Source organism: Tyto alba, unplaced genomic scaffold, assembly GCF_018691265.1.
Source record: "Tyto alba isolate M040663 unplaced genomic scaffold, T.alba_DEE_v4.0 Super-Scaffold_13, whole genome shotgun sequence".
Classification (NCBI taxonomy): Eukaryota; Metazoa; Chordata; class Aves; order Strigiformes; family Tytonidae; genus Tyto; species Tyto alba.
Window position 1 is genome coordinate 12,096,630 of NW_024881275.1, and position 26,604 is coordinate 12,123,233.

General features: G+C 38.2%; 2 protein-coding genes across 3 annotated transcripts in view; one reads left to right on the forward strand and one right to left on the reverse strand.

The window, feature by feature from the left end:
* Positions 1–4,275, forward strand: part of ECPAS (Ecm29 proteasome adaptor and scaffold) — a 67,633-nt gene extending 63,358 nt beyond the window's left edge. For both annotated transcript variants that reach the window (XM_042787688.1, XM_042787687.1), the window contains exons 48-49: positions 553–624; positions 1,424–4,275. In XM_042787688.1, the coding sequence (XP_042643622.1) occupies positions 553–624; positions 1,424–1,563 (212 nt within the window). In that variant the 3' untranslated portion in view covers positions 1,564–4,275. The remainder of the gene's footprint in view (positions 1–552; positions 625–1,423) is intronic.
* A 326-nt stretch (positions 4,276–4,601) lies between these two features.
* Positions 4,602–26,603, reverse strand: SMC2 (structural maintenance of chromosomes 2). The gene is made up of 25 exons (XM_042787570.1): positions 26,533–26,603; positions 25,785–26,014; positions 24,822–24,971; positions 23,237–23,359; positions 23,076–23,114; positions 22,767–22,877; positions 22,543–22,587; positions 21,817–22,050; positions 21,000–21,149; positions 20,135–20,368; positions 19,112–19,271; positions 17,176–17,293; positions 16,251–16,389; positions 15,376–15,495; positions 14,907–15,111; positions 14,199–14,334; positions 13,053–13,177; positions 12,025–12,218; positions 11,594–11,737; positions 11,138–11,332; positions 10,382–10,582; positions 9,426–9,542; positions 7,922–8,082; positions 6,955–7,102; positions 4,602–4,986 (listed from the first exon to the last, which is right to left on the reverse strand). Exons 2-25 carry the CDS (start codon positions 25,950–25,952, stop codon positions 4,837–4,839), a joined length of 3,567 nt encoding a protein of 1,188 aa, XP_042643504.1. The 5' UTR covers positions 25,953–26,014; positions 26,533–26,603; the 3' UTR covers positions 4,602–4,836.
* Between the last annotated feature and the right edge of the window lies 1 nt (position 26,604).

Consider the following 26,604-nt stretch of genomic DNA (forward strand, 5'->3'; position numbering starts at 1 on the left):
AAAGGCAGCATCTGCTTCAGAGCTAACTACCAATCCAGAGAGCCCTTTGAGGAAAGTTTCTTTTAACTGTCTATCCTCCTGGAATGAGACTTGAACAAGATTTTAGCTCAGGAGACTGAATAACTTTTTGTGACAAGCTTGTGCTTGATGTTACAGGGTTTATGTACCCTCACTTAATGCTACTTGTTAAAATTTGGATGGTTTATAGCCATTATGACTCACCAAAGGAACAGTCTGTTATGCACAGAAGTTGTCTGTGATCACATTGCAACTATGCCAGCGTTGTTGCCTTTCAATATGTGTAAGGAACAGTAGCGCCGTGGTAGTAGGAGAGGTGATGCACAAGGTTTAGTCAACTTATCAACCTACAGTGGGTCACTTTCTCCCATTCAAATGTGTCTAATTGGGGAGCACTGCAAACTGCTCACACGAATGAGCTCTGAGCTATGGTAACAAAAGTGGTCTGGAGACCACGGTGGTGCTCTTTATACAGTTGGTGTGCCTTTGGTTCTCATTGTGGTTGTGGGTTTTTTTGTTTTTTAAATCCCTTAGAAAACAAAAGCTACACTTCCATAAGAACAGAAGCTTTGTCTGTGATACAACTGCTGCTCACCAAACTACAAGGTGAGACTTTTTACTTGTCACCTGGGAGGGCCACTGTTTGGTAAAGAAGGCACCCACCTGGCTGTGTGGCCTAGAAGCCTGGAGAGATGGTGTTACCGTCTGCTTGCAGCACTGGGTGATTTCAGGGCATCTGGGGCTTGGGAGTTCTGTGCATGGTAACTCGGGAGAACTTGGAGAGGGCTTGAAGTAACTGTGGATAAAGCCAAGGTCTAAAGGGTGAGGAAGATGTCCAGCAAGGAGTGTCCCGGGGAGAGCACACAGGACTGAGTAATGTAGTCAGATTCAGGGTTATGTGCAAGCTCCGTATTAGGGGAGAGCTCCTGTTTGTGCAGAAGAGTAAGTTTTACCCTTTCAATGCCAATTTTAGTTCCTCATTGTTAATTTTGGATTTAAGCCTTGCAGAATTTACTTCGGTCTCATGATCATGTGTCTGCAGTTGTTCTGCAGCAAATGTTTCCTTTGGATTTTGTTATGCACTTCATATTTCCTTTATTCTAGCAAAAATCTTCTTACATGAAGCAATTGTCAAGTAGGAAACGTTTGTTTCTTCAAGCCCTTGTTTTCACGTGTTACAGGCTTAGACAATCAAGCATAGCCTGAACAGGCGTGACTCCCTGTGCAGGAGGCAGCACATGCACCTGAGTGTCCAGTTGAATTTGCCTCCTCCTGGAAGAGCAGGATGAACTGCTAATGAAATGTTAAAGCAGACGCTTTCAGCCTGTAGGGATGGAGGTGGCCTTTTGGTTTTTGTGGCATTCTAGTATTCATGTTCAGTATCTGTCTGTCTTTATCTACACAGAAGCTCAACAGTGGGAAAGCCTGACACCAGAAAGCAGAGAGCACCTCATTCGTTCATTGTCTACGATGGCATTAGATAGCAGACCTGAGCTACAAGAGAAGGCATTTATATTGAAGAAAACACTTGAAAATCTTGACTAAGTTGTAAAACACAAAGTGCCATGTAAAACAAAAAAAAGTGCAGTGGTCTGAAAACCAAGTAGGAAAATGAAGATTACTCTGTAGCATGCATCATTCCTGGCCAAAACAAAAAATGCCTTAAATTCTTTTCCCCATTAATGTTATTTTTACTCTTTTAAGTTGATGGTTAGTTGTTTTATCCGTAAAAACCTCTAATGATCTGCCCTAGAATGTTTATGAGTGTGCAACTTAAAAAATGTTGGGGGCAAGATGCTTTTTTTTCCCTTTAAATCGGCAGAAGAATGTTACTCAGATACCCTTTGTCCTTCAAAGGAATTGTTGGAAAATCTACCAGCACAGGAAGTGAAAAGCATATTTGATTTTCACTTAAGTTGTGGGTGGAGATCTATTACCTGGTGTCTAAAACAGTAAATCTTTGGGACTCTGCAGTAGAGTTAGTGTTTGTTATATATAAAGAATGAAATGCTTACCCTGATGAAGCCTGTGTTAAAACTCCTGTGGCTCCCAGGAGCAGGGTTTCATCTGACACCCACCTGTTTCTCCTGCTTGCTCCCCAACTTGCAGCCTGTTGTCTGTGAGTTACGAGAGGCAGAGTACTGTTAACTTTGCTCCTTCCTCCTGTGACCTCAACATGGCTTGACCGAGACTATGCCTTCCCCAGCTAGAAACCTCGGCCTCCCAAACTTTAAATGCGAACATTTTTTCCTCAAAGGATGCACAAGAGAGCACTTTACTGAGCTGTGTGGGACAAAGTTGGGCCTAGTTGGTGCCCAGGTGGAACACTGCTCTTCTCAAAATTGTTTTGCATGGACACTCCTCAGCTGCGGGTCAAAAAAAAAAAAAAAGGAAAACAATCTTTTCTAGATACGTTTTTGAAGAGTGTTCAAAGTTTGCAATGTCAGGTTTTTTTTTTTAATAGTGGTAATGTTTTATTCCCTTCCTGTTCGTAACCCTGTTCTTGCTTTGGAAACCTGTAATGATTTAGACTTGTCAATATTTGTAAGAAACTGAATCATCTGTCATTTCTCAGCAGCCCAAGTTGTGCTGGTTTCTAGCAAATACATTTTAATTTGCACTTAAGATTATATCTGCATTAACGTGGAGTAAAATTGCTATATGATGATGTGGCCATGATACCTGTCTCCTTTTCTTTGCCCTCCTCAGATAAAAGACACACCTGACCACTATAGCAACAGACTTTTAATAGTGCAAAGTTAGCACTGCACCATAATCTGACCAGGATGTGTACAGCTTTTTGGGGATAAATGCTTTGCTGATGGTGAAATAAAATCATTAGTGTGGGCAATATCGTGTCCATGGCTTTCAGCATAGGAAGGCTTGTTTCTTTTCTTACAGCTCCTTTCAGACTTGACCTGTTAGGGAGAGGATTGCTCAGATAACGTCACGTTTCCTCCATGCCCATTTATTCGGAATCAGGTATGCAGTACCTACTTTTCCCTCAGGTGCCATTTCCCATTCAGTGTTTTCTGGTACTGTAACAGTCTCGTTGTCTGACTTGCTCTCCATGGGAAGGGAGGACAAGGTAATTTGTGCCTGCTTGGTAAGAAAATGTCAGCAAATGGGCAGAGCTGTCCCACTGTGGCTCTCGTGTAGCAGAAACCTCAGCGAGCACTATTGCATTGTACACTAGGACTGGTCAGTGGGCAACTCCTTGGTGCTGGGAGCTGGTGCTATAATGTTTTGATTTACACCTTGTTGCAGGGAGCTGCTCTTTGTTTACGTGTAGTTTGAACTCTTGAGCACAGTGTATATTTTAAAATTTTACGGGCAAATCATTTTGAAGTATCTTTAAAAACTTGCTTACCATGACCTGTAGTGTCATGAATGCTTTTTTTTTTTTTTTTTTTTTTTTTTGTATTAGATTAATATTATCAGTGATGCTTTGCTGAAGCAGTTCATTGTCTGACTTGGGTTTTTTTTCATATTGGTGAGTGACAGTAACAGAAAAGCAAGAGCCTCCCTGTCTGGTACTGTGAGTTTTCACTGTGGACTGGAGTATTCAGAGGCAATGCCTGATATGGTCAGATGGCCATAAGTAGAATAACTGTAATCATTGTCAATAGCAACCTGAGTTTCTCTATTGGGGATTTACACTAGAGGGAAGAGCATATTCTAGGAACTCTACAAACAGCTGGGTTAACAACTCTGGCCAAGAGTGTTAGGAAGGTTAGAGGTGGTTTAACAGTTTCTGAATCACAAAGCAATAGGTCTTTCTCGTGATTACAGAACAGATTCAGAGCTCCTCTCTAAAGCACGTGCCTATACACAAAACCTACCTGTACAAAAGCTAATTCAGTCAGAGGTTTGATTTCTACCCCCTCGCATTTGTAAACTTGACAGGATTTAAAAAAAATAAATAAATAGATGTGGCCTTCCTAGAGTTTTTCCTCTAAAAGTGATTGCACTATGTAAAACACACTGTACTTTGCCCCGCACGGGCCTTTCTTGTGCTGCTGCAATGCTTTGTATACCTAGAGTGCAGTGTGCAGACTCGACTCTAGCACTCACATTCTGACCTACAAGCTGTTGCTTAAATGGATGTGTGAGAAAAGTTTTCTAATGTTGCAAGATCTCCATCAAATTCACTGCAATCTGTACTGTCAAAGTATGTGACTGGTCTGACTGAAAGAAAACCCTCCTGCTTACCAAAAAGGTAAAATTAAATAAAAGCTGCATGACCTGTTCTTCGAAGTGACTGGTAGTAGTTTTTTCTCCCACTGCAAGTATTTTACAGTATTCTTGTGTTCCAAATTCAAAGTGTGCCTTTGTGTTCCGTGGTGACGTACCTGCCTCAGGCCCCAACCTAACCACACAGCACTTGGTCTGCACAGTCAGCTATTCAGCCTGAGTGTGGCCATTTTACAAATGGTGGTGTCCAGGTAGGAGAAACTGAATTTAAGCCAAGAGCTTGGTCTCTTGCAACTAGACAGTGTGTATCTATTACTTATATACATAAAATATACACACAGTTATATTCCATGGAGATACTGTGTACACAAATACAAGGAAGATGAAGCTATAAAACAGAACATTTCAGTTTTTAATGAAAAGCAAACTAAAAGCTAGAAAACAAAAAGAATATGTTGATATTCCATAAAAGCAATATGTCGATATTTAAAAAACATTATTAATTTACTTTTTGTTGTTAAAAATTAAAATTTCTTCCTGGCCTAACTACAGAATGGGGCCAGAACACACTGCACAGGAAGTGTCACTGAAGTTTCCCAGTTCTGCAGGTCCTGTTTTGTCACATCATTTCTTCTCTTTCTTGATAGCAGCTGCATTCTCTTGCTTTTTAGACCGTTTGTATCTTTCAATAGTGGATACACCATTCACAGACCTGGTCTTGTAGAGGACATTTGCTTTGTTGAACATTCCATCCTTCAAGGACACCACAATAAACTAAAACAAAACAAAAAGCTTAAAGTAAGTAAATGCTGCCATCCAAATAACAACTTTTTAAACAGTGTAAAAGGCTTCTACGAAAGAAGATTCCTTTTACTTTAATTGGTTAATATCTTGGTGGTAATTCTCAAAAACATACTCTAAACATAACTGAAGAACAGAATGTGCTAAGCAGGTTAACATATACACACAGGCCATTCTCTGCAGCTAAACATGTCGATATCCCAGCGCTTGATCTGGCTTACAGGCCACAACACAGAACGCCTGTCCTGTTCAGGGTGGCTTAATCCCTAGAAAAAATGTTTGTCCTGGGTTGAGTGGTGGAGTTTTTTGGTGGCAGGGGAGGGGGCTATCGGGGTGGCCCCCTGTGAGAAGCTTCTCAAAGCTCCCCCAGCTCCAAGTCAGCTCCACCTCTGCACCAAAACTGAGCCCATCAGCTGCGCCTCTGCGATAACGTATTTAAGAAGGGACGTGGTGACGGGCAGGGGAACTTGTGAGGAGGAGTTGCTGCAGCTGCATGAACACCAAGGTCAGTGGGGGAACGGAGGAAGAAAGGAGGGGGGAGGTGTGCCGGAGCAGAGACCCTCCTGTATCCTGTGGTGAGACGGCAGGGCGGCCCCCCCTGCCACCCATGGAGATCTACGGTGGAGCAGACATTGATTTATGGCCTGTGGCTCCTGCTTGCTGATCAAGGTTCTGTGCCCAAAGAAGGTCGGGGTCTCATGGGAAAAGGTAGCCCCACTGCTGTAATTCAGTGCTGGGAGGATTGCAGCATGCGGGGGAGTCCCACGCCGGAGCAGCTCGGGAAGGGCTGCAGCCGTGGGAGGGAATCCAGTTGGAGAAAGTTAGTGACCCATGACGGAGCAGTGTGGGGAACAGTGCAGCCCATGGGAGGAATTCAAGTCAGAGAAAATTTGTGGAGGACTGTCTCCTGTGAGAGGGGGACCACGATGGAGCAGGGGGTAACAAGTTTTGGACACTCCCCTCACCGAAGATGAAGGAAGTGGCAGCACTGACTGCACCCCCCATTCCCTGCCCCTGCGCCACTGGGGGAGGAGGTAGAGATATCGGGAGCAGAGCTGAGCCCGGGAAGAAGGGAGGGGTGAGGGGAAGGTGTTCTCAAGATGTGGCAATGCTTCTCACTGTCCTACTCTGTTAGGTGTTGTTAGTGTCTGTAACAAATGTATGTTCCTTTTCTCTCTTCCCCTAACAAGTCTGCCTTTTGCTTGAGCCCATAAAGGGGGATTTTTTTTCCCCCATCCCAGTCCTATCTCTAACCCCAAGCCTGGCTCTCTGTCCCTTCTCATTGCTGGAGGGGAAGGGAGAGAGAGCTGCTGCGTGGTGGTTGGCTGCCAACCAGGCCCAAACCATTACAGTGTTGCCACAAATTTTGTAAGAATGCAGGACTTTTCATAGTCTAAAGATACTGCTGGAATTATTTTAAAACACTGGTAACAAATGTTGCCATCCTCTCCATTTGGTAAGGTCATGTCCTACCACCAAATAGAGCAAGTACTGCCTTTCACTTTGTGTAGTAAGTTTCTTCAGGTATACAGATTTTTTTCATGCACAGGCCACAGTGATACAGAGATTCTTTTCACTAGCACTTGGCTTATTTCAACAGGGTCAAAGGCAAGATACTTTTAAAGCCCAGGTTAAAGAACTAGCAAAAAACAAACAAAAATTCAAAATGTGGTTCATGCCCAAAATTGATTGTATCACAGATATTCTTCCCTATTACTACTTGGTTTTTACCCACTGCAGTAACATCTTACATTAAAATGTAATCCCTAGAAATTTCATAGTTGCCATATCATCTGTGTAACTTCCAGTTGAAACAACTTAAAAATACAACACAGGTCTCTGGAATAAAATACTCAAACACCTGAGACTCCTCAGTAGCAGACTGCCTCTGATAATCATGAAGTGTATAAATAGATGATTACAATAGTTCCAAGATCATACCTGGGAGTGTTTGAAATGAGCCTTAAGCATCTGCCCAATATTCTCAGTATGAGAGAGATCAAGGGCTGCATCCACTTCATCCAAGATGTAAATTGGGGCGGGTTTGAAGAGAAGGATGGCAAAGATCAAGGACAAGGCCATCAATGATCTAATACAGAGAACAAGAAAATTATGTTTTATCCTCTTGTTTGAGAGGCTTTGGCTTATAAAAACAATTGTTCAGTAGTAACAAAAAGCTCTCTCAAAAGCAGATTTATGCTACAAGTTCTGAAGAGACAGAATGACAGCTTCTGCCACAAATTCTGATTTTACAATGTGAAGCCCTCTGCCAGAAATAACAAATGTTACTTTTTTTATCAGAAGATCAGGTGAGTTGTGTGATGATATTTAGAATCATGCTGTTGCTTTACATGTTTTCAATTCTGAGATTTGCAGCACTGTTTTTCAATGTACAGTTCTTGAAGCATTCTGTACTTCACAAAGTTCTGTATCTATCTTGCCTCTTCCTAAATTCCCTTTCTACTTTTCAATTTGTTCAATTTGCAAAGAAGTACAGACCCTACATGATTGCTGTAATCACTGAAGAAGAAAACTGTCACCATGACACTACTTTGACACTTGGGCAGAACTTGTCTACATAGATTACAACTCAAAGGTTGAAGCATTTAATTCAGCAGTACCACCTAGAGTTAAATGCAGTTTTCTTACCACTCAATTTTTGTCACTTCTGCATGGAACAAAATCTTGGTTTTTATCATATGCCAAGTAACGCATTGTTTTAGGTCAGATTCTTCTTTAGGATGAATAATTTCAATATTAAGTCAGGTTGGAAGGAGACAGACTCCCTGACTTAACTAGCAAAAGATTAATTTTTTGCAGTTCTGAACTAATAATAATAAGCTAGATACATCAACTATACACATAACTGCAATGGAAAACAAACAGAAATCCCACAAAGTTCACCAACCTTTGTCCTCCACTAAGTTCTGTTAAGTTTTCCTTCCAGATGTTTCCTAAGGCAATTCTGAACTCCAGACCATTCAAGATATCCCCATTTTTAGAGGGTGCTAGCATTGCTTTGGCTCCTGGTAGAAGCGTTGAGAAAATTGAATTTAAGTCTTCATTCACCTACAAGTCAGACCATAAAAATGTATGTACATCCTTTTAATCAAGAGCACAAACAGCTGAAAACTTAGAGATAAGCTGCACTATACTCTAGACATCTTGCCCAATTTAACTCAGTGACTTATGCCTTGAAGATTAGCACATACAGGATAGTGAGAAAGTATTAGCATACTGAATCTTTTCTCTCTACTGGAAGGAGAAGCAACACTGATGGATAAATAAATAAATATATATATATATAGGACACCTTATACTAACCATTTTAGAAGGATCAAATGAAAGAAATATTGGAAGGTTTCTTTATGCTGTCATCCAGGGAAATGGTAATGCCCTACCTCAGATTTATTAACTGGTAAATGGTATTTTCTCCCAATTAAAGGACTATTAAAAGTATAAGCACCTTGTAAGAGGCACACACCAGCATCCCCCCCCCACTATTTTTCTTCCCAGGATTCCTTAAGCAACATCCAGGTATGGGATGGGATGCAACTTTGTAAACACAGATTAAAATTTCCTAGGTCAAGAAGCGTATATGAGAACACACTTATTCCACCACTTATGATGCTTTCAAATACAATTATTTTTGCCAAACAAGATTTTGCAGTGAAAAGGTACCATTTTGTCAGTAATACCTTTTGTACAGGCAGTAAAAATTATTAAAACTTATACTTCGTTTGTGAACAATTTAACCTCAGATATAATCAATCTTCTCAAAGGCCAAAAAGTACAAGTTCTCCTGGTACAACAGGAATGTGTCAAGTTGTTTCCGTGTAGAAAGGGAAAGAAAAAATTTATACTTTCGTTATGGTTCATGATATGAGAGAAGTAGTAACAAGGCAGAGTGCTTAGGTAACAGAAACATAAATCAGTTGTTGATCTATTCCAGTATGACCTGTCTTATCAGTGACAGGAACAATAGCCCAGGTCCATAGCTCCTCATTGTATGGGGCTACACAGAACCAGAAGATTTTAACTGTTCAAGTATTGGTTTAAACAAACAAGAAGAAAAATAGACTGTATCAGTTTCGTTCAACATCCATGTGAGAAACAATGATTTCAGCATGCCAGTATTTTAGCCTTCCTTAAATTTTTGTGGGCACTGAAAGGGAATGGTAAAGTAGTTTTGCAGGTTTAACTGTATCTTTACAATTCTCAGAGAATTCATGTCTTACTCTCATAAATGAGAAATTACAGTGGAGAAATTAAGTGGTAGTTTTGTAATTTAAATACTAGGCAAGGGAGATTATTTCTGGAGACTTTTTTTTTGATGGAAATATGCAAAACAGTAATCTAAGACAAATCTGATCCTCTGCTGAAATGTGAAGATTAGATTTTAAGTGCTATACCTTTTTCCAAGCAAACTGTAAAGCTATAGCTTTTCTCTTGTCAAGGTCTTCAATAACTTCAAGAATTTTGGACTTGTCACCCTCTACAATTCTTTTTTTCTTCACTAGGTCGTTGTACTGGTGCAAGAGAAGAAAAGATCAATTTCCATTAACTTTGTACTCAAATACATCCTGTGTTAATCTTACAGTTTCACTGTTTATCATTTTTGTAACTATGAAATAGCCATTAACCACAAGATTGAAATCCAAAGCATTCATTTAGTTGTATGCAAGATTTAAGTTTTAGGATATTATTTGCAAATTAAAGCATTAGGATTTTCAACAATTGGCAAAGTGGAAGACCAACATTACTCTGAAACTTGCACTTCCTTTTCAAGTTAATCATGTTTCATTTGCTTTTCCACATAAGAAAGGATGTTTCTGGAGACTGATGGGAAGAATAGGTTAATTCTAATCACAAAACAGTACTAGAGAAGTTACAGGTGTCAGTCAGTGGACAGTTTTGAGACAATCCTGGAATAGCCTCAAGATACAGATTAATTTGAGACAACCCTGGAACATCTTCAAGCTATCTTACTCAGATTAATATTTTTTTTGATCCGCAACCTTTATTACAAGTATGTAATTCTCAGATACTGTAATGGATACCACAAAGCTTCCCTAATGCTGCTGCTGCCAATTTAGGATGGACTGGGATAACAGGAATGAAATTACCCTTTTTACTATCCGAAGTCGAGATTATGCATAACCTAGAAAACTAGTGCCCAAGTGAATAGTGCAAAAATGTAAGATTAGTATAAAAGATCTAATAAAATGTCTCCTGCTATTTCATGAAGCCTTAAGTTTTATTTTTGGTGTTTCCAGAAACAGCATATGAAAACATAAAGCTACATTATACATAATACCATATACACAACCCACCCAATCTTTGTAAGTTAAAAGCGCAGAATGCTTACCCTCTCCTCTGTTTGAGGAAGTATATTCATAGCTTTCATGTTCAGTTTCTTTTCCAACTTCCGTTTTTGCTCCTTCAATGCCTGCACCCTCTGATATATTTCTTCAGGATTCTTGGTTTTAAAGTCAAAGACTGTGTCTGGCTGACCAAATAGTGCTCTCTCTGATGCTATCCACTTATGTTCCTTCAGCATTTTAGCCACCTGTAAACAGTAAGGTATGCTGAGGCTTTTTTTTTTTCTCCCCTGTCTTCTCAAATGTGAATCAAAAATAATAGAAATCAGCATCCTAAAATTACTCTACAACATGTAATTCTTCTATCCTGACACAGCACAGGTGCATACCTCTACAATGCTTCCTGTGATTTCCAAGACTGTAGATGAACCAAGATTTCAAGAATGCTTTCACATATACCCATCACATTTCCTTGGAACAAGTTTTTCTATATCTGGACTAAGCCACTGTCTCTAAATCTCAGGATTAGCTTCTTTGATTAGTTACATTATTTGTCCATACAGTCAGAATGCTCTTCCCATTGATCACTTTCTCACTGTGTTCTACCCTCTATTAGTCCATGCTGATAAGACCTGTTACGATTTAGTCTCCACCCCCTTTTCTCCTGTGATAAAACTTCTCACATCAAGAGCTGGAAATATGACAGAGCTTATTAAGAAAAAAAGGCTATTTCCTTTGCATGTGGCAAGGGAAATTACCACTCTTGGTCACAAAATGCAAGGAAAAGCACAGTTCTGAAATACCTTGGCATCAGCATCAATACTCTCTTGTTGATAATTGCCAATGTTGTGTTCTAATTCTTTAATCTTAAGCTGCAATTCATTAGATTCTCTTTTGTATTTTATTATCTCTGCAGATTTCTTCTTAATTCCTTTATTGTGTAGCATAACTACTTCCTTTTGCTCGGCCAGTTCCTTCTGTGATTTCTCCACAGATTCCTGAAAAGCAAATCAAATAGCCATTTACTAACTTCTTTTAATTTCTGGTGATAAGACAGTCATTGGAAGAGAAGGACACAACACAGAATGAAGAAAAAAAAAATTCACATGTGGTAAAACATAACTGTATTACTAGGCTAAACATAACTGAGTGCTGGCAAGAAAATCCAAACAACAAAATACACATTATAATTTGAGCTTTAGGGCATCTTATCTTCAGTAATATCAAAACAGATAATGAACCACAGTATTCACTTTTACCTCTGTCTTAGACACCTCAGCTGCCATAGCAGTAAGTTCCTTGTGGCAGGATTGGATTGCTTCCTGTACAGCTGCCATCTGTTGTTCATGGGAGGCCTGTTCTTGTTTTAGCTCTTCAAGTTCCAGAATTAAAGCTTCAACTTCCTAGAGATGTTTTTAAATGTATTAGTTATATTTAAATGGAAAGAATTAACATTGTTTGACATAATAAATACTGTAGATTGCCCCCTTGCTGAAGAATGCGTACTGTTAATCTCGCACACAAAAAAAATCAGCAATTTTTATGTCAGTGACTACGGAGTAATACAATAAGTTCCAAAACTGACAGTATTAAAACTTTAAGAGAATCAAGCTTTCTGATTACTGCAACCACTTTTGATATTGAGAACATTTTTTAAAGTTTTTAAAATTTTTAAAAATTTAAGTTTTACCTGCTGCTTTTCTTTCATTTTTTTGGTTGAAGCATCTGCCTTTTTCCTGGCATCATCTAGTTTCTGCTGTGCATTTTTTAGTTCTTTTTCACATTCTGCTGCCGCATTTTTCATTTTATTCTCTAATATCTTGTATGTATCTTCGGCTTTCTTTTGCATCTCTTTAGTTTTCTCTAATGTCTCTTCACACTCCGCTGAATCAAGTAGTACAGTATTAAGATTGTGCATTGTTCTTATCTTTAAATTTATGTCCTAAACTCCAACTGAAATAAATTTGTCTTTGCCTCTAACAGGATAAAAGAGTGGTTGTACATTTGCTAGTTACTGAAGTTAGCTACTTCAGTGATTACTTGAAGACAGTATGCTGTTACCAGTTATTAGTAGGGCATCAAATAGACAACCAGTCATTAAAATTAATGAAAATAATCCTGTTTTCTTTTTCTGACAAAGTATACACCAAATCACATGATCAAATAGTAATTAATCAGATGGCTACCTAATAAGATAATACCTCATCTCTAAAATACTATGTCTACATATGTATCACTTCTATCCATCTTTTTTTCTTTAAAAGTTTTACTTATTGCTGCATTTGCTTCCTTTCACATTTTTCCTTACCTACACACACAGTAATTCTTTCCAATGTTTTCTTGATACACAAGCTATTTATATTGCTACCCATAAATATCTACAGAAACAGATGGCTTGGAAAAAACAAAGATTACTCAAATGTGGGATTAAAACCATTTTAAAACTTCCCAGCAAAGCCATTTTTCCTTTTATTATAAAGTATGTAAAACACTTAAGAATATAATCTTTACTACAAGAGAATGATCAACCTCATGTCAATCACCTCTATGAAAATCTACTGTAATTCTGTATGTTACAGATTCTAAAATATAAAGCTAGTATTTTCAAAGTGAAAAATATCTTTTTTAAAGCAAAGATTCTGCTGCTCAAACAGCCAAATATCCATCTCATTCTTAGCAATTAGTTTTCAGTTAAAAGATTAAGAACATATTTGTCACCAATCGTTTTCTTCAGAACAAGCAGCTCTTCTTCTTGTTTGTGATGAGTGCTTTGACAAAGCTTCATTTCCAACATCTCTGCTTTCTCAGACTTCATCTCCCACTGCTGCTTCAGTTGCTGGTACCTTTGAGGACAATAATGATATACACTGTTACAATGAAGGGTACCCAGCACTTCAGCTTCAAAGTTGAAATAAGTAGACATGGAAATAGATAAATACTTATATTCCCATTCTAATGTGAGATAGAATAATGACTGTAGGACAAATAAACTCAAAGGCATGAAAGTCTGATATAATTTCTTTAATAGCAATTGTGAATTTTGTAGGTAAATTACGTAACTCCTGGTTATGTAGCCTTGGCAAGATATATTAAAAAAAAAAACCAAACAAATGCAACTCATGGAATTTGGCAACAATTCCGAACTCATGGTTTTTCATCTGGCAGCATGACTGATGCTTGGCTGAAGCATTAAAGAAAAAATATCTATAAGCAAAACTCATTTCTTCCTTTTGGTTATATTTCAGGAAGTCTATTACAACTGAAAACAATGTGAAAAATAAATCCAGCTAGTAGATAGTATATTATACAACACTAACTCTTTAATGGATTTTTACAGAACTGACTGACCATGGTTTTTTTATATTCCATTTTATAAAGAGATCTTGAGTAATTGGGTAGCTGAAAATCAAATATACTTGAAATTATTTAATTGAAATCCTTACAGCAATATCACTCAGATATTCCCTGTTAGTATATTTATATTTTCTTGAGAGAAAAATAAGAGCTATCACAAACTGAAATTCTGTATGGGTGTTACAAAACACATCTGGAACAGATCCATTCTTCAGTGGACTTCATGTAACTTTGGAAAACTTCAAGTGACTTCAAGTAGACATCATTGTACGCCATTTTTTACCCTGTATAACCCAAAATAAAGTTTTCTTGCATTTGCTATTTAACAACCAAGTTTGCTTGTTGATTGCTGTATGTACAAATTAAACAGCGGAGCAAGAGGGAGGAGGGGAATAATTTTCTGCATGTTACATTCTCAAAAGGCCTTATACTCTCCAAAAACACTTCTTTATATTACATTTATTCAGTCACATCAGAGAAATGATAGACATTTTATAGGGCAAACCTTACATTTCAGCAACTTTCTTCAAGCTTGACAACTCATTCTCTACAGTCTCAAGTTCAGATTCCTTTGTCTTGAGTTCTTCTTCAGCATCTTTCACTTCTTGAACTTTAGACAGTATTGGTACAGTCTGTAAGCATGCACCTGTTTAGTGAAAAAAAAAAAACAAAGTCAACTTAATTGGAATTAGACTAGTGGATTCACCACTGGCAGATAGCACATTCTAAATATTAATAATGATGCAGGTTGATGATTTGTTTTTGTCACAAAACAAAGTCGGCTAGGCTAGAGTTACAGTAGTTCTCAGTGGAGAAAGACTACCTGCTCTGTTAGAGAATTTAGTTCTGCAGACTTTGAGTACTACATGTGCATTTGTTGTGAAATTAACTAACTTTTAATAATTCATGAAATTGCCTCTATTATTTCAAAAAGGGCCTGAATTCAAAGTATTTCTGCCTCCAAGAGGATTATATAGCCAAATAAGATTTAAGTATAAAATCTAAGTTACTTTAGGCAAATAGTTTGCCAAAAATTTTTCGTAGTCTAATCAATCTTATTCCAGCTCAAGATAGACAAATCACTGCTCAAACTGGTAATGTTACCCCCAGTATGAGTCTAAACAAAAAGGTTACTGTTGATTTTTATAAAGAACAAGCAGAGCAGTAAACAAATCTACAAGCACACAGTATTATTATATGAACAAAACCAGTAATTGCCTCCATGCAGGGTGCCTTGGGGATCAAACACATCTCCATCAAGTGTAACACTTCTTATCATTATCCTTTTGTCAAAGGTCACTTTCTTAGCACTATCCATGTTACTACAGACCAGTGTTGCTCCAAAAACATATTCCATTGCTTTTTGCAGTTCAGACTCATATCCAACTAGAGAAATGGCTAAGCTCAAGTTATCATGACCAGCCTAGAAATCAAATGAAATGCAATTAGTTTGTCTTAAATTATAAGAATTTTCAAATTTCATGTCTTCTCTTAATAAAAAGACTTTCTAAAAACATCATTACATTTTAAAACAATTTCAGTTAGAAGTGAAATAATTAATATCCATTTAAACATTACATAGCTGAAAGGATACAAAGGAAAAAAGTAAAATCAAGATACCGTCAAACAAAAGAAACAAAAAAGGTACACAAGCAAAATAGTGTAAATAGCGTATTTATTTACATACCAAGGTTTGGGCCAACTTGATTGTGTCTTGTCCAATAGACCTGGCTGAAATTTTGTTTAGTGGAATGACGGTGTACCGATGCTTTAGTCCACCCTTTTCTAAAAGCTTTCTGGCAGTAACCTCAAATAAGAAGAGTTACAAAGCATACCTGAATACATAACTGATTTTGTGAAGTAAGACAATAGGGCATTGCAAGAGGAATATATTATTGCCAGTAACTAAACATACCTCCTGACCTAATTTAAACACGTACCTGGATTCAAACCACATCTTAAGCATTCAGTAACAATGCACATACTCACTAACCCTGAATCACACGATATCATCTCAACGGAGCTCTGTATTAAAGTAATAACTGTAATGGTTTAATCCCAGCCAGCAACTAAGCACCAGAAGAATAGTTTAATAACTAAAATAAAGTAAAACATAATAATAACAGTAATACTATACAATAATGATAATAATAGGAGAAGAAATATAACAGAGAGGGAGAGAGAAAAATAAAATGCAAGAAAAGAAAGTGATGCACAATGCAGTTGCTCACCACCGACTGCCTGATGCCTGAGCAGTAACCCACCCCCTCCTGGCCAACTCCCCACGGTTTATGTACTGAGCATGGTGTTCGGTGGTATGGAATATCTCTTTGGCTAGCTCAGGTCAGCTGTCCTGGCCATGCTCCCTCCCAGCTTCTTGTACATCAGGCAGAACATGGGAAACTGAAAAATCATTAGCTTAGGATCAGCACTACTTAGCAACAACTAAAGCATCGGTCTGGTGTCAAAATTATTCTCACACTAAATCCAAAATACAGCACTGTACCAGCTACTAGGAAGAAAATTAACTCTATCCCAGCCAAAACCAGGATGCAAACATACCTCTGTGTCCACAATAATGTTATAGAGTTTCCCTCCAGCCACCGCTTCTAGGGATTTTGCTTTGGATACATCTTTCACAATGATAAGAAACACAACAAGGCCTTTCACACAGGTTTGATTCCAATTTTTTTCTGGATATCTTAAAATAAGTTTAAATTATGATAAATCACATGCTCGTTTCTCTCCCACACATCTTAAAAAAATTTGTATTTAAAATCTCATACTGCTTATTATACTGGTATTCAAAATTCTAAATTCTATCAGAAAAAAAAAAAATCACAGAAAATTGTTAAAACAAATCGTTCAGGGCAAGAGACTTCCCAATAAAGAGTCAGTTATAAAAGTCATTAAATGAATGTCCTTCCTGATTTTGGTATAATTTGTTCATGCAATTCTCAATGTCTTTTTACTATGGGTTCTATTATTGGCACAGCTATAGGAATATGTTCAGACTGATTATTACATAAGCAAATAAATCTGGGGATACATATATCCGACTGGAGATAGATATGTTGACCTCCACCAAGCTAGTCTACTCAACAGTCCTTAGGCAGGACTCTGAAAAGCAATGACTACATACTTTTGCAGTTTAGACTTTAGGTTCTATGGTTTCAGCTACTGAAGTTGAGTAATGGCTTGCAAACACCATCATATAAAACTTAAATTCCCATTATTTTGGTAAGGCTGTCATTTAAGAATGACTATATCATTTTCATTTTCCCTGCTGTCTAGTAATTTGGTTAACATTTCAGCTAACATTCCCTCTTCACTGGCATCACAGGTAATATAGTCATTATTCACTGGCACTAAAAAGAAAGCAATAGTTAAGTAATTGATGGAATTATCCTTTAAGTCCCATATGCCACGCATAATATGTCCCAAAAAGCACTTTCAAAAATTTTTTAGGATCACACCAAGATCTTACTTGTATTCAAACTGTAGGTACGGAAGCTTTGCCATTAAGCCTTCACGCAGTTCTCTCAGCCGGCTGATGTCACAGGTCAATGCCACCTTTTTTGCTAAAAGGGTTTCTTCTTTTTCTTCTTAAGAGTTGAACACAATCAGTAGGAAAACATCCAGAGCACAGAAATCTTATTAGCTTAAAAATTGGTATGCTACACTGTTTACCTACACATATGTAGAGGATACTTAATTGAAAGACTTTCCAAAATTCTTTGTAAATTTCCAGATTAGACAAATTAACATAATCACAATTCCAAACATGCAAAGAGTTTAAACTCTAATGTGCTTCTCTGAACATCATTCTGGAATATCAACTTAATTTTGAGTAGCTTCTGCAACAAATGTTACCTGGAATGAGAAACAAACTTTAAGAAGTGTTTTAGATAGGGAAAACCAGGGAGGAATAGGGAGGTGGGTCACTCTGTCCATTTAAATTTTAGATGGAATTTAAATTTTCCATCAAGCTTTAAAATATTTGGCCTAAAAGTTTATAAAATCAAATTATTTTAATCTACTTTATGTGGAAGGCAAATGCTTGAAAAGCTTTGACCAGAAAACTTTCTTTGTGCATGAAATCAGGACACTTGATTTTTCACTTCCATTTTACAGTGGGTCTGACTGGGATGGAGTTAACTTTCACCACAGCAGCCCTCATAATGCTGTGCTTTGTATTTCTAGTAGAAAGGTGCTGATATCACACCAGTGTTTTGGCTGAGCAGTGCTCCCACAGCATCAAGGCTGCCTCTGCAATTCCCCTTCCAAAGGCCAGTAGGCTGGGGTTGAGCAAGAGGCTGGAAAGGGACAGAGCCAGAACAGCTGACCCAAGCAATATTCTCTACCATATGAAGGCACGGTCAGACACAAAAGCTAAGATAAAGGAGAAAGGGAGGGAGTATTCATCTTCCAGAACAGCTGCTACACATACTGAGGCCCTACTTCCCAGGAATTACCTCTGTAATCACCTATTTAAGAAAAGGTAAAAAGTGCTGTGCAGCAGCCAAGAGAGAGGAGTGAGAATATGTGAGAAAAGACTCTGCAGACACCAAGGCCAGTGAAGGAGGGGGAGGAGGTGCTCCAGGTGCCAGGGCAGAGATTCCCCTGCAGCCCGTGGTGAAGCCCACGGTGAGGCAGGTGGTGCCCATTCAGCCCAGGGAGGTCCACTTTGGAGCAGATACCCACCTGTAGCCAGTCCATGGAGGACCCCACGCCAGAGCATGTAGAGGTACCCCCAAAGGAGGCTGTGACCCAGTGGTAAGTCCATGCTGGAGCAGGCTCTTGGCAGGACCTGTGGCCCCATGGAGAGAGGAGCCCACACTGGAGCAGGTTTGCTGGCAGGACTTGTGACCCCGTGGGGGACCCACGCTGGAGCAGTCTGGTCCTGAAGGACTGCATCCCATGGAGGGACCCACTCTGGAGCAGTTCATGAAGAACTGCAGCCTGTGGAAAGGTCTCCTGTGGATGGGATCCCCCCGCTGGAGCAGGGAAACAGTGCAAGGAGGAAGGAGCAGCAGAGACAATGTGTGATGAACTGACCCTAAGCCCCATTCCCTGTTCCCTTGCACTGCTGGTAGGGGCAAGAAGGTAGAGAAAATCAGGAATGAAGTTGAGCATGGGTGGAAGGTCTTTTAGAGGTTTGTTCCTACTTGTCATTACCCTACTCTGATTTGATTGCTAATAAATTAAATTAATTTCCCCAAGTTGAGGCTGGTTTTCCCATGACAGTAATTGGTGAGTGATCTCCCTGTCCTTGTCTCAACCCATAAGCCTTTCATATTTTATCTCCCCTGTCTAGCTGAGGAGGAAAGTGATAGAGCAACATCCAGACAAGGTCAACCCACCATGCTTCTATTTTCCATTTCAGATTCCCCCGATATTATGCACCAGAAATCTGTACAGACCTTCATAGTTCAGCTTCTTAATTTGGTTCTCTAATTTTTCTTTTGCTTTTATGACAGCTTTAAGTTCTTCTTGGTCTTCCTGGAAGCCTTTATCCACGTTTTTAACTTCAGCTTCTCTTGTTTTTAATTGCTGTTGTGCATACTTCAGCTTCATTTGAGCCTGTAAGGAATACAAAAATATGGAACTAGAAGATCTTCAAAGAGAATCTTGCAGGTGCAGGTTTAGAATACTTGCATTAACAAGTTACTTATACAATTTGGAAATTTCTACTGGTTGCAGAAAGGCCAAAAGCAGACTCAGCTTTTGAAAGTAAAGGCACAGGTGATTTGGAAATAAAAGCATAAATCATGTATTTGGATACAAAAACTCAAATTAGCACATGAATAGAGTCTGAGAAGAAACAAGGTAAACTAAGGTGGGACACAGCTGTCCTTGTTATTTTCTCCAAAAGAGTTTTTCCTTAAGTGAGACAAGCAAGGGGCACTTTGAAAATTTAAATTGTGAGAACAACCCCAGCAGAGGTCTTCTATCTTAAGACAAAAGAAGTAGCATCTGTTTCAGACATGACTAGCACACAATTTAACTGAGGAAAAAACAGTTTCTTCTGAACTCTCCATTCATAGTCTCAGGCATCTTTATGTTGATTCCACTAAGTTTTACTATGGAAATCTCTGTAGTATGAATGCATATCAGACACCTGTCTTAATTTCTTTCTGTCCAATACCATCAGTCATTTGACCACTGCAAGTCCTGTATCATGTATCAAATGCCCATTTCTATACTTCTTCACAGCAGTGTTATAGCTTTTCCCTATTTGTCTACATCTATGCAAGGAACATTTTTTTAAATAACCTCTTTTATCAAAAAGTCACCTTAATGCATATGCCAGATTGTAAAATATCTTGCACAGATATTCTGCAAATCTTTTCACTGACCCTTCAAGAGCATTTCATTTGGTTTTCAGTTAATTTTCAAAAGCAGCAGGAAGGCTGCTCTGAAACAAGCAGAGCTTTTATTCTTACCTGTTTAGCTTCTGTTTCTGCTTTGCTGATTTCATTTTTACAGGTCATCATTTGGCCAGCAAGAGTAGCTTCTTCCCCATTGCCACTGCTCGACAAGCCAGCAGACACAGCATTAAAATGCTTTTGTGCCACAGCTAAAGCATCTGCATCTTTTCCACTTACTTCCTGTAAAGTACTTAGTTCTTCCTCTATCTTCTTAATTTCTTTCTCCTTTGACACTAACATTTTAGACTCCTTCAGCAAAACAAAGAATAAAAACAAAAGGAGAACCTGGTTCACATTAAGTTTAAATTCATGTTGTTTAGATGAGGAGCTATGAGTAGTTTCATTAGCTAGCTAACCCTTTGTCAGATTGTGATCTTGCAATTTGTCTTTGCATGTTTTCTAGTGTGTACTTGCACCACGAGTGCACTGAAGATCTACAGGATAAAATACAGATAACAACTGTCCAAGAACTAGGAGAAATAGCTCTTTCTTCCACTGCCTAAAAAGTAGTCTTCAGTGCTTCTCTTGCATTAAAAAAAACACATCAACTGTCAAAACACACAATATAGAAATTTCTCCTTTAATTTTAAGAATACCACATGTCCAGACAGCATAATACATTTGAAGCTTTAGGGATCTCTCCTGAGCTAAATAGAAGGTTCATAACCATGAAGAGTTGCACTTTGTGTATGTATCACATTTGTTTCTATGATGTATGCTACACAAACCAAACAATGCCCTTACCATTTGTTTCTGCTTTCCTGATGTAATTCTTGCCAATCATAGGATTTTTCTTACCATAATAGGTAAGAAAAAACAGATGTCCCCCTCAATCTGCATTAATTTAGTGTTTAAAGAAAATTATATACAAAGGTCTTACCTCCCGCACAGTTTCTGACAGTATTTTGTACTTCACCTCTTCGCTTTTTAAGTTTTGCTTCTTGAGATCAAGGGCACTTTGTGCTCTAGTATTAACTCTTTGATTTTCTGAAAGAGCATCTTCCAGTAAACGGAGCTTACCATCAACTTCCTAAAATCAGAAACAAAGGAATTTTAATTTAGCTTAAAAAACTGATACAGTGTTTTTAATTATTTCATCTTCTGCTCACAGCTATATGTGGAAGAAAATATAAATATCCGATCAAGCGGCAGCCAGACTTCAATGCAAACAGGTCAGAACACCTCTTCCCTCTGAAATCCAAACTAACTTGAAGCCACTACTGAAGACCTACATAATCCCATATCATGCGACACTGTCCCTGGCCAAAAGCTGCATTTAGTCATCCAAAGACCACGAGCCATCCTGTATCTAACCAAATTTACTGCCCCCAAAACTGAGGTCTGTCGAACCAGTTTCCCACTTGAGGTGTATTTCTTTTGAGACATCAACAAAAAGGGAGAGAAAACATCAGGCAAAACTTATCCTTGAATGCACAAAGTGGAAACATGAGGGCAAACAGTTTCTATTCTTCAGTTATTCCATTTACAGCGATTGGAAATAAAGCATTTCAGAAAAATGAAAACTTTAAATGGATGTCTTTTAGACAATGGCTAAGAATGACAATGAGCAGTGTATAATCTAAACAACCCACCAGAAGAGAAAACTTAAAGGGTGTGTTATCTGTAAAAATAACTCCTTTCTCATAGAACTCCTTGTATTCAGATACTCAGACGAGCACACCTCTGTTCCCACTTACTTTCAGCCTTTTCTTTTCCATCTCTGCTATTTCTTCATTAAGTTGCCTCATCAACTTTTCTTTTTCAGCAACTGATTCCTGAAAGTTCTGTATATCAGTCTCCATTTCCTTTAATACTGCAGCAGCAGATACCTTTATCTTTTCAGCCTCAACAAACTGGTGAGCTATATAGACATGGCTTAACTGTTGTATTTGTTGTGTTGTTTTCTGGTATTCTAGATAGAGTGATCTTTCCTGAAAAGACAGCAATTAAAAAAAAACCTTTAAAATTTGATGGAAAAATAATATTAAGTAGGACTGTTACAGAAATCTTCTAAGCACTTCTACTAACATTATTATTTGCAGATAAGAAGGATTCTCCATATTAAGTAAGACATTGCAGGCCAGCTAAGGAAAATCTTAAAGATATTTCAGCTGTACAATTAATTGTACAGATGAAATACCACTTGCAAGAAGTTTTGTAAGAACTAAGATATGTTTATCTTCTATTTTTATCTAGTTCTCTTGCTTTCTTCCTTCTCTCTACATTCCCCTTCTAGGATTTCCTGGAAGTACTGAATGTCACATTTTCTGTATTTAGACAAAAGATAAAACTTTTCTCTCTCAAAAGATTCCACAAAGCTTGAAAACATGCTATTGTTTTAGCCACCACATACTGGTTCAAGGTAGCTGAAAGTAAGTTTTCAGTACTTCAAACGCTCTACCACTCTTCTAATTTTTCCATACCTCCTTCAGCTTCTCTAAAGTTGGAGCGATCTCCTCCTCTAAGATCTGAAATACAAACCAGAACATTCATATTCAGATTTTTTTAAACTCTTACATGTCTAAGCATGAATACCTAGTTCCAAGTGCAGAAATTAAATATTCTACACATTAAAAAGCACTCTACGCTAATTAGTAAGTTTATCTTTATAAATACAAAAGAAAGTATACTTTCCAGCATGTAGTACCATTTGAATATGATTCAATTTGCCCTCCTTCTTCTCTATGATTTTCTGGGCAGCTCTTTTCTTGCATTCATACATTCTAGTACCAGCTGCCTCTTCAATCATAGACAAAATCTAAAATAAAACAATGCAACAAAAATTTGAAGTTTCTTCTTATGTTAGATAGGTTCTACTCAGAAATGAGATTTACATCTCATCTACCTCTGACACACTTTTTTTTTTTTGTTCCTCCTCCAGCCCCATCCCTGTATTCATTCTTGTCATTCAAATTCAGTAAAACTTCAGACAAAAAAACTCCCACAACTTTCTTACCTCTAATGGCTTCATATTTAGAACTTTGGTAATTCGTCCCTGGTGACAGAAAGATAAAACAAGGATGGTGTTTGTGTACCATGCAATAGTAAGACAAAAAAAAAAAAAAAACAGCCAAAACCCCAAATCCAAAAAATCCCACTCATTTATGCACACAATACCTGCATAATGAGGAAGTGAGGGTTATTGACATTGAGTCCAATGGAACAGAAAATATCCTCCACGCGAGACACAGGGGCATTCATACCATTGATTAAATACTTATTTTTACCTCCAATGATAACCTGGAGAGGAAAAGAAGTGGAAGAAACTTCAAGTGATTTAAAAATGACTTGAAATTATAAGAATATAAACTGTAATAAAGAATAAAAAAATCTGAGCAAATCCCATATATTTTATCTTTGCATACACATATGTTAGCAGCCACAATTGCAAATATAACTTATCTACACCCAGCAGATAAGCAGGCACTTCTTTATTCCAGCGCTGGGGAACACGGGGGATAACTCCGCCAAAGACGTGTTCGCTGACAGGTACAAAGCACCACATATTTATACACTTCTTCAGCAGAGTCATAGTTACATAAGATCAACAAAATTCATAAAGTTTAGTTTGACCTTAATAATGATTGGCTTTCAGTTACCTCACCTGACCTATATTCCTATTCTACAGAAATCATTGGTCATCTTTACTGATTGATTTGAACAGAATGGGGGGAGGGTAATGATCAGCATATTCATGTTATTTCCTGGAAGTCATTATCATATGCAAATGTCCCTAACGCATGCATGGTTATACTGGACGGGGGTCCTCTGGTGGTCATCAATAGTCTTCCTCACTGTGTCTGCTGATTGAACTCCATCCCTGCTCATGCTCATTTTATCTTTGGCTGATCTTCCCAACCAAACCCAGTTTCTTCTGGTACCTATTGTTTCAAATCAAGATCCATAACCAGTACCCATTGGTTTGATTCAGAGTCCATAACAATTTCCATAGTAATCGAGGCAAACACAATGCTAGTTGCTCCTAAGATCTTAACATATCATATGTTCTCATAGCTGCTATAACTTCATTTTAAATCAAAGCCATATTTTAAACTAAAATCAAAATCATATTCTAGGATTCAATCTATTTTGTTAAGGTAAATGCAACACATATACATGCATGCTATAGAGAACATCAAAAACAGATCTTGTTGGACTGAAGAGACATTTTTAACTAAAACATGATGAAAGGTCATTGAGGGCAACAGTGAAAGGAAAATTTCCAAACTCCATACGTTTCCACTTTTACCTCTCTTTTAAAAAAAAAAAAAAAAAAAACTTGGGACATATCTTCATAAGAATTATAAAGGTTTCTCTGTTCTTGGAAACCAAATTTATCACATAGTTCAGATATCAAGAGGAAAATGTTGAAAACAGAAGAAAAAGCCACAAAATACAAAATTATAACTTGCTTTAAGAATATTATTTCATTATTATTACTATGTTTCTGTGCAAGTCTATAAAAAATACTATTGATATAATACATTTAACAATATTAAACTAATTTCCCAAGGAATTCCAATTTTTTTTATCTACTACACTGGATCTACTTCTACAGTTTGTATTACTAACTACACTTAGAAGCATTGCTTTAACTTCAAAAATGCAGTGACTAAGAATCACCTTTTTTTTTCCTTGAAAAGTCACTTTGTGGAGCATGGTAAAAATAGACTACTAAGCAATACTGATATTAAAAACTCACCTGCCTAGTGATGATGATCTCATCACTACGTTCAAATCCCAGCGGACTTTGTTTCTTGTTAGTATTATCAAAGGTAATAGACACAACTGCTTTCTTAATTCCAGCTTGCCCACTTTTATAAATGAGATCTTCCATGTTAGAAGCTCGCACCTAAGTCCATAGAACAGATAAGCACATTTTTGAAGGAAATTCATTATACAGCTTCAGTGTACTACTGCAGGTTTAGGAGAAATGAATGAAAAAAATTGGAGATCTAGGTGTGCATTTAAGAGTTCACGAGACCGACATACAGGAGCTGCAAGGTGCTAGCATTGTAAAGCCACAGGCAATGTGCCAGTCTAGTTATAGTGACTCAGATAACTGTTTCTGCATGAGACTCGTGACAAAGACTAAATAGATGTTTATTAATTAAAAAGAAGCCAGCTCACCAGCTCAGGCATCAGTACTTTTACTTAAAAAGCATTTATCATTCATAGATTCAAACTGATGTCAGAACAGACAATTTCTTTTTATTAAGAATAAAGCAGACATATCGTATTTCAAATAGCAGGCACAGCATGAAAACCAGCTTTTTATTTTCTTCTGATGAACAAGTTAGCTAAATTTTAAGACCTAGAAGTGAAAAGGTTTATTACAAATGAAAAAGTTGGTGCCTTTAGCTGCAACAGATCTTCGGCTTGAGGATGCTACCTTTTAAGTGGGTATGTTTAGTGTAATATTCTAAGCTGCATGCTTTGAGCTCGCGTAGTATATTGATGAAATTGCAATTCAATCATAATGTAAGAACGAGCAAGAACGACAGAGAACCAGTTTTGTGTAATGAAAAACACAAATAAATACAACTTTTTTTTTTTTTTTAAATAGAAGCACCACTTCAGGTTTTCCATCGGAAATTATTCAGGATTAATATGAAACGTTGTTGACAGAAGAAAGACCTTTCTTAAATGCCATCTCTCTCTTTACCTGTGACAGATTGGTGATTCCCAACAGAAAACAGATTGAATCCAAGACATTGGACTTGCCGCTACCATTCGGGCCAGTAACGGCATTGAAAAATGGGTCAAAGTCACAAATTTCCGTCCGGTAAGCATAGGATTTAAATCCTTCAAGGGCAATTGACTTGATGTACATCTTCTCTGTATTCCTAAGGGACCAGGCAAAATATTCGTCCCAAGAGTATGAAGGAAGCAATCCTACATTTTTCAAAGAAAAATAAAGAAGCAGCAAATGAATCATACTGCATGCCAAACAAACACCTACATGTATGAGAAAACAGAAAGAATACATTCCTTTCACAACAAAAAGATTATGCATTTATAAACGGAAAATTCCAGGTAGACCCAAGATCCAGAAAGCGTCCCAACAATAAGCTCTGTTTCAACATCTCTGAGCACCGTGACTTTACACGACGTTCACCGTGACATCTGCCTCAAGAGTCTGGCACAACACTGAATTTCTCATAAAGCTGCCCTTTAGCCCATCAGACAACAAGGGCAACGGAACGGCCCGGGTCTTCCAGAGCCCGCCAGAAGCGGAGCCTCCCTTCCCAGCTCCATCCTTGCCCCTGCCGCCGCCGCCATGGCGCCCACCCTCAACACCCTCACCGACCGCGCCGCGGCTCCCCGCAGCCCCGCCGCTGCCCGCCCGCACCGAGCGAGGCCTCGGCAGCACCTCGGCCGGGCCCCGCGGCCCACCCGCCGCGCCGACTCACCGCCGCGGTGCCTCCCGCCGCCTGCCGCAACTGAACTTTGGCGCCGAAAGCCGGCGACCGTTAGAGGAGGCG

Coding starts and splice junctions, on each gene's coding strand:
- SMC2 (XM_042787570.1), bottom strand. CDS start 25,952: ATGTACATCAAGTCAATTGCCCTTGAAGGATTTAAATCCTATGCTTAC. Junction 22,051..22,542: donor CTTTAGAGAAGCTGAAGGAG/GTATGGAAAAAT, acceptor CTGTCTTTTCAG/GAAAGATCACTCTATCTAGA. Junction 13,178..14,198: donor TTGAAGAAAGTTGCTGAAAT/GTAAGGTTTGCC, acceptor TTGTCCTCAAAG/GTACCAGCAACTGAAGCAGC.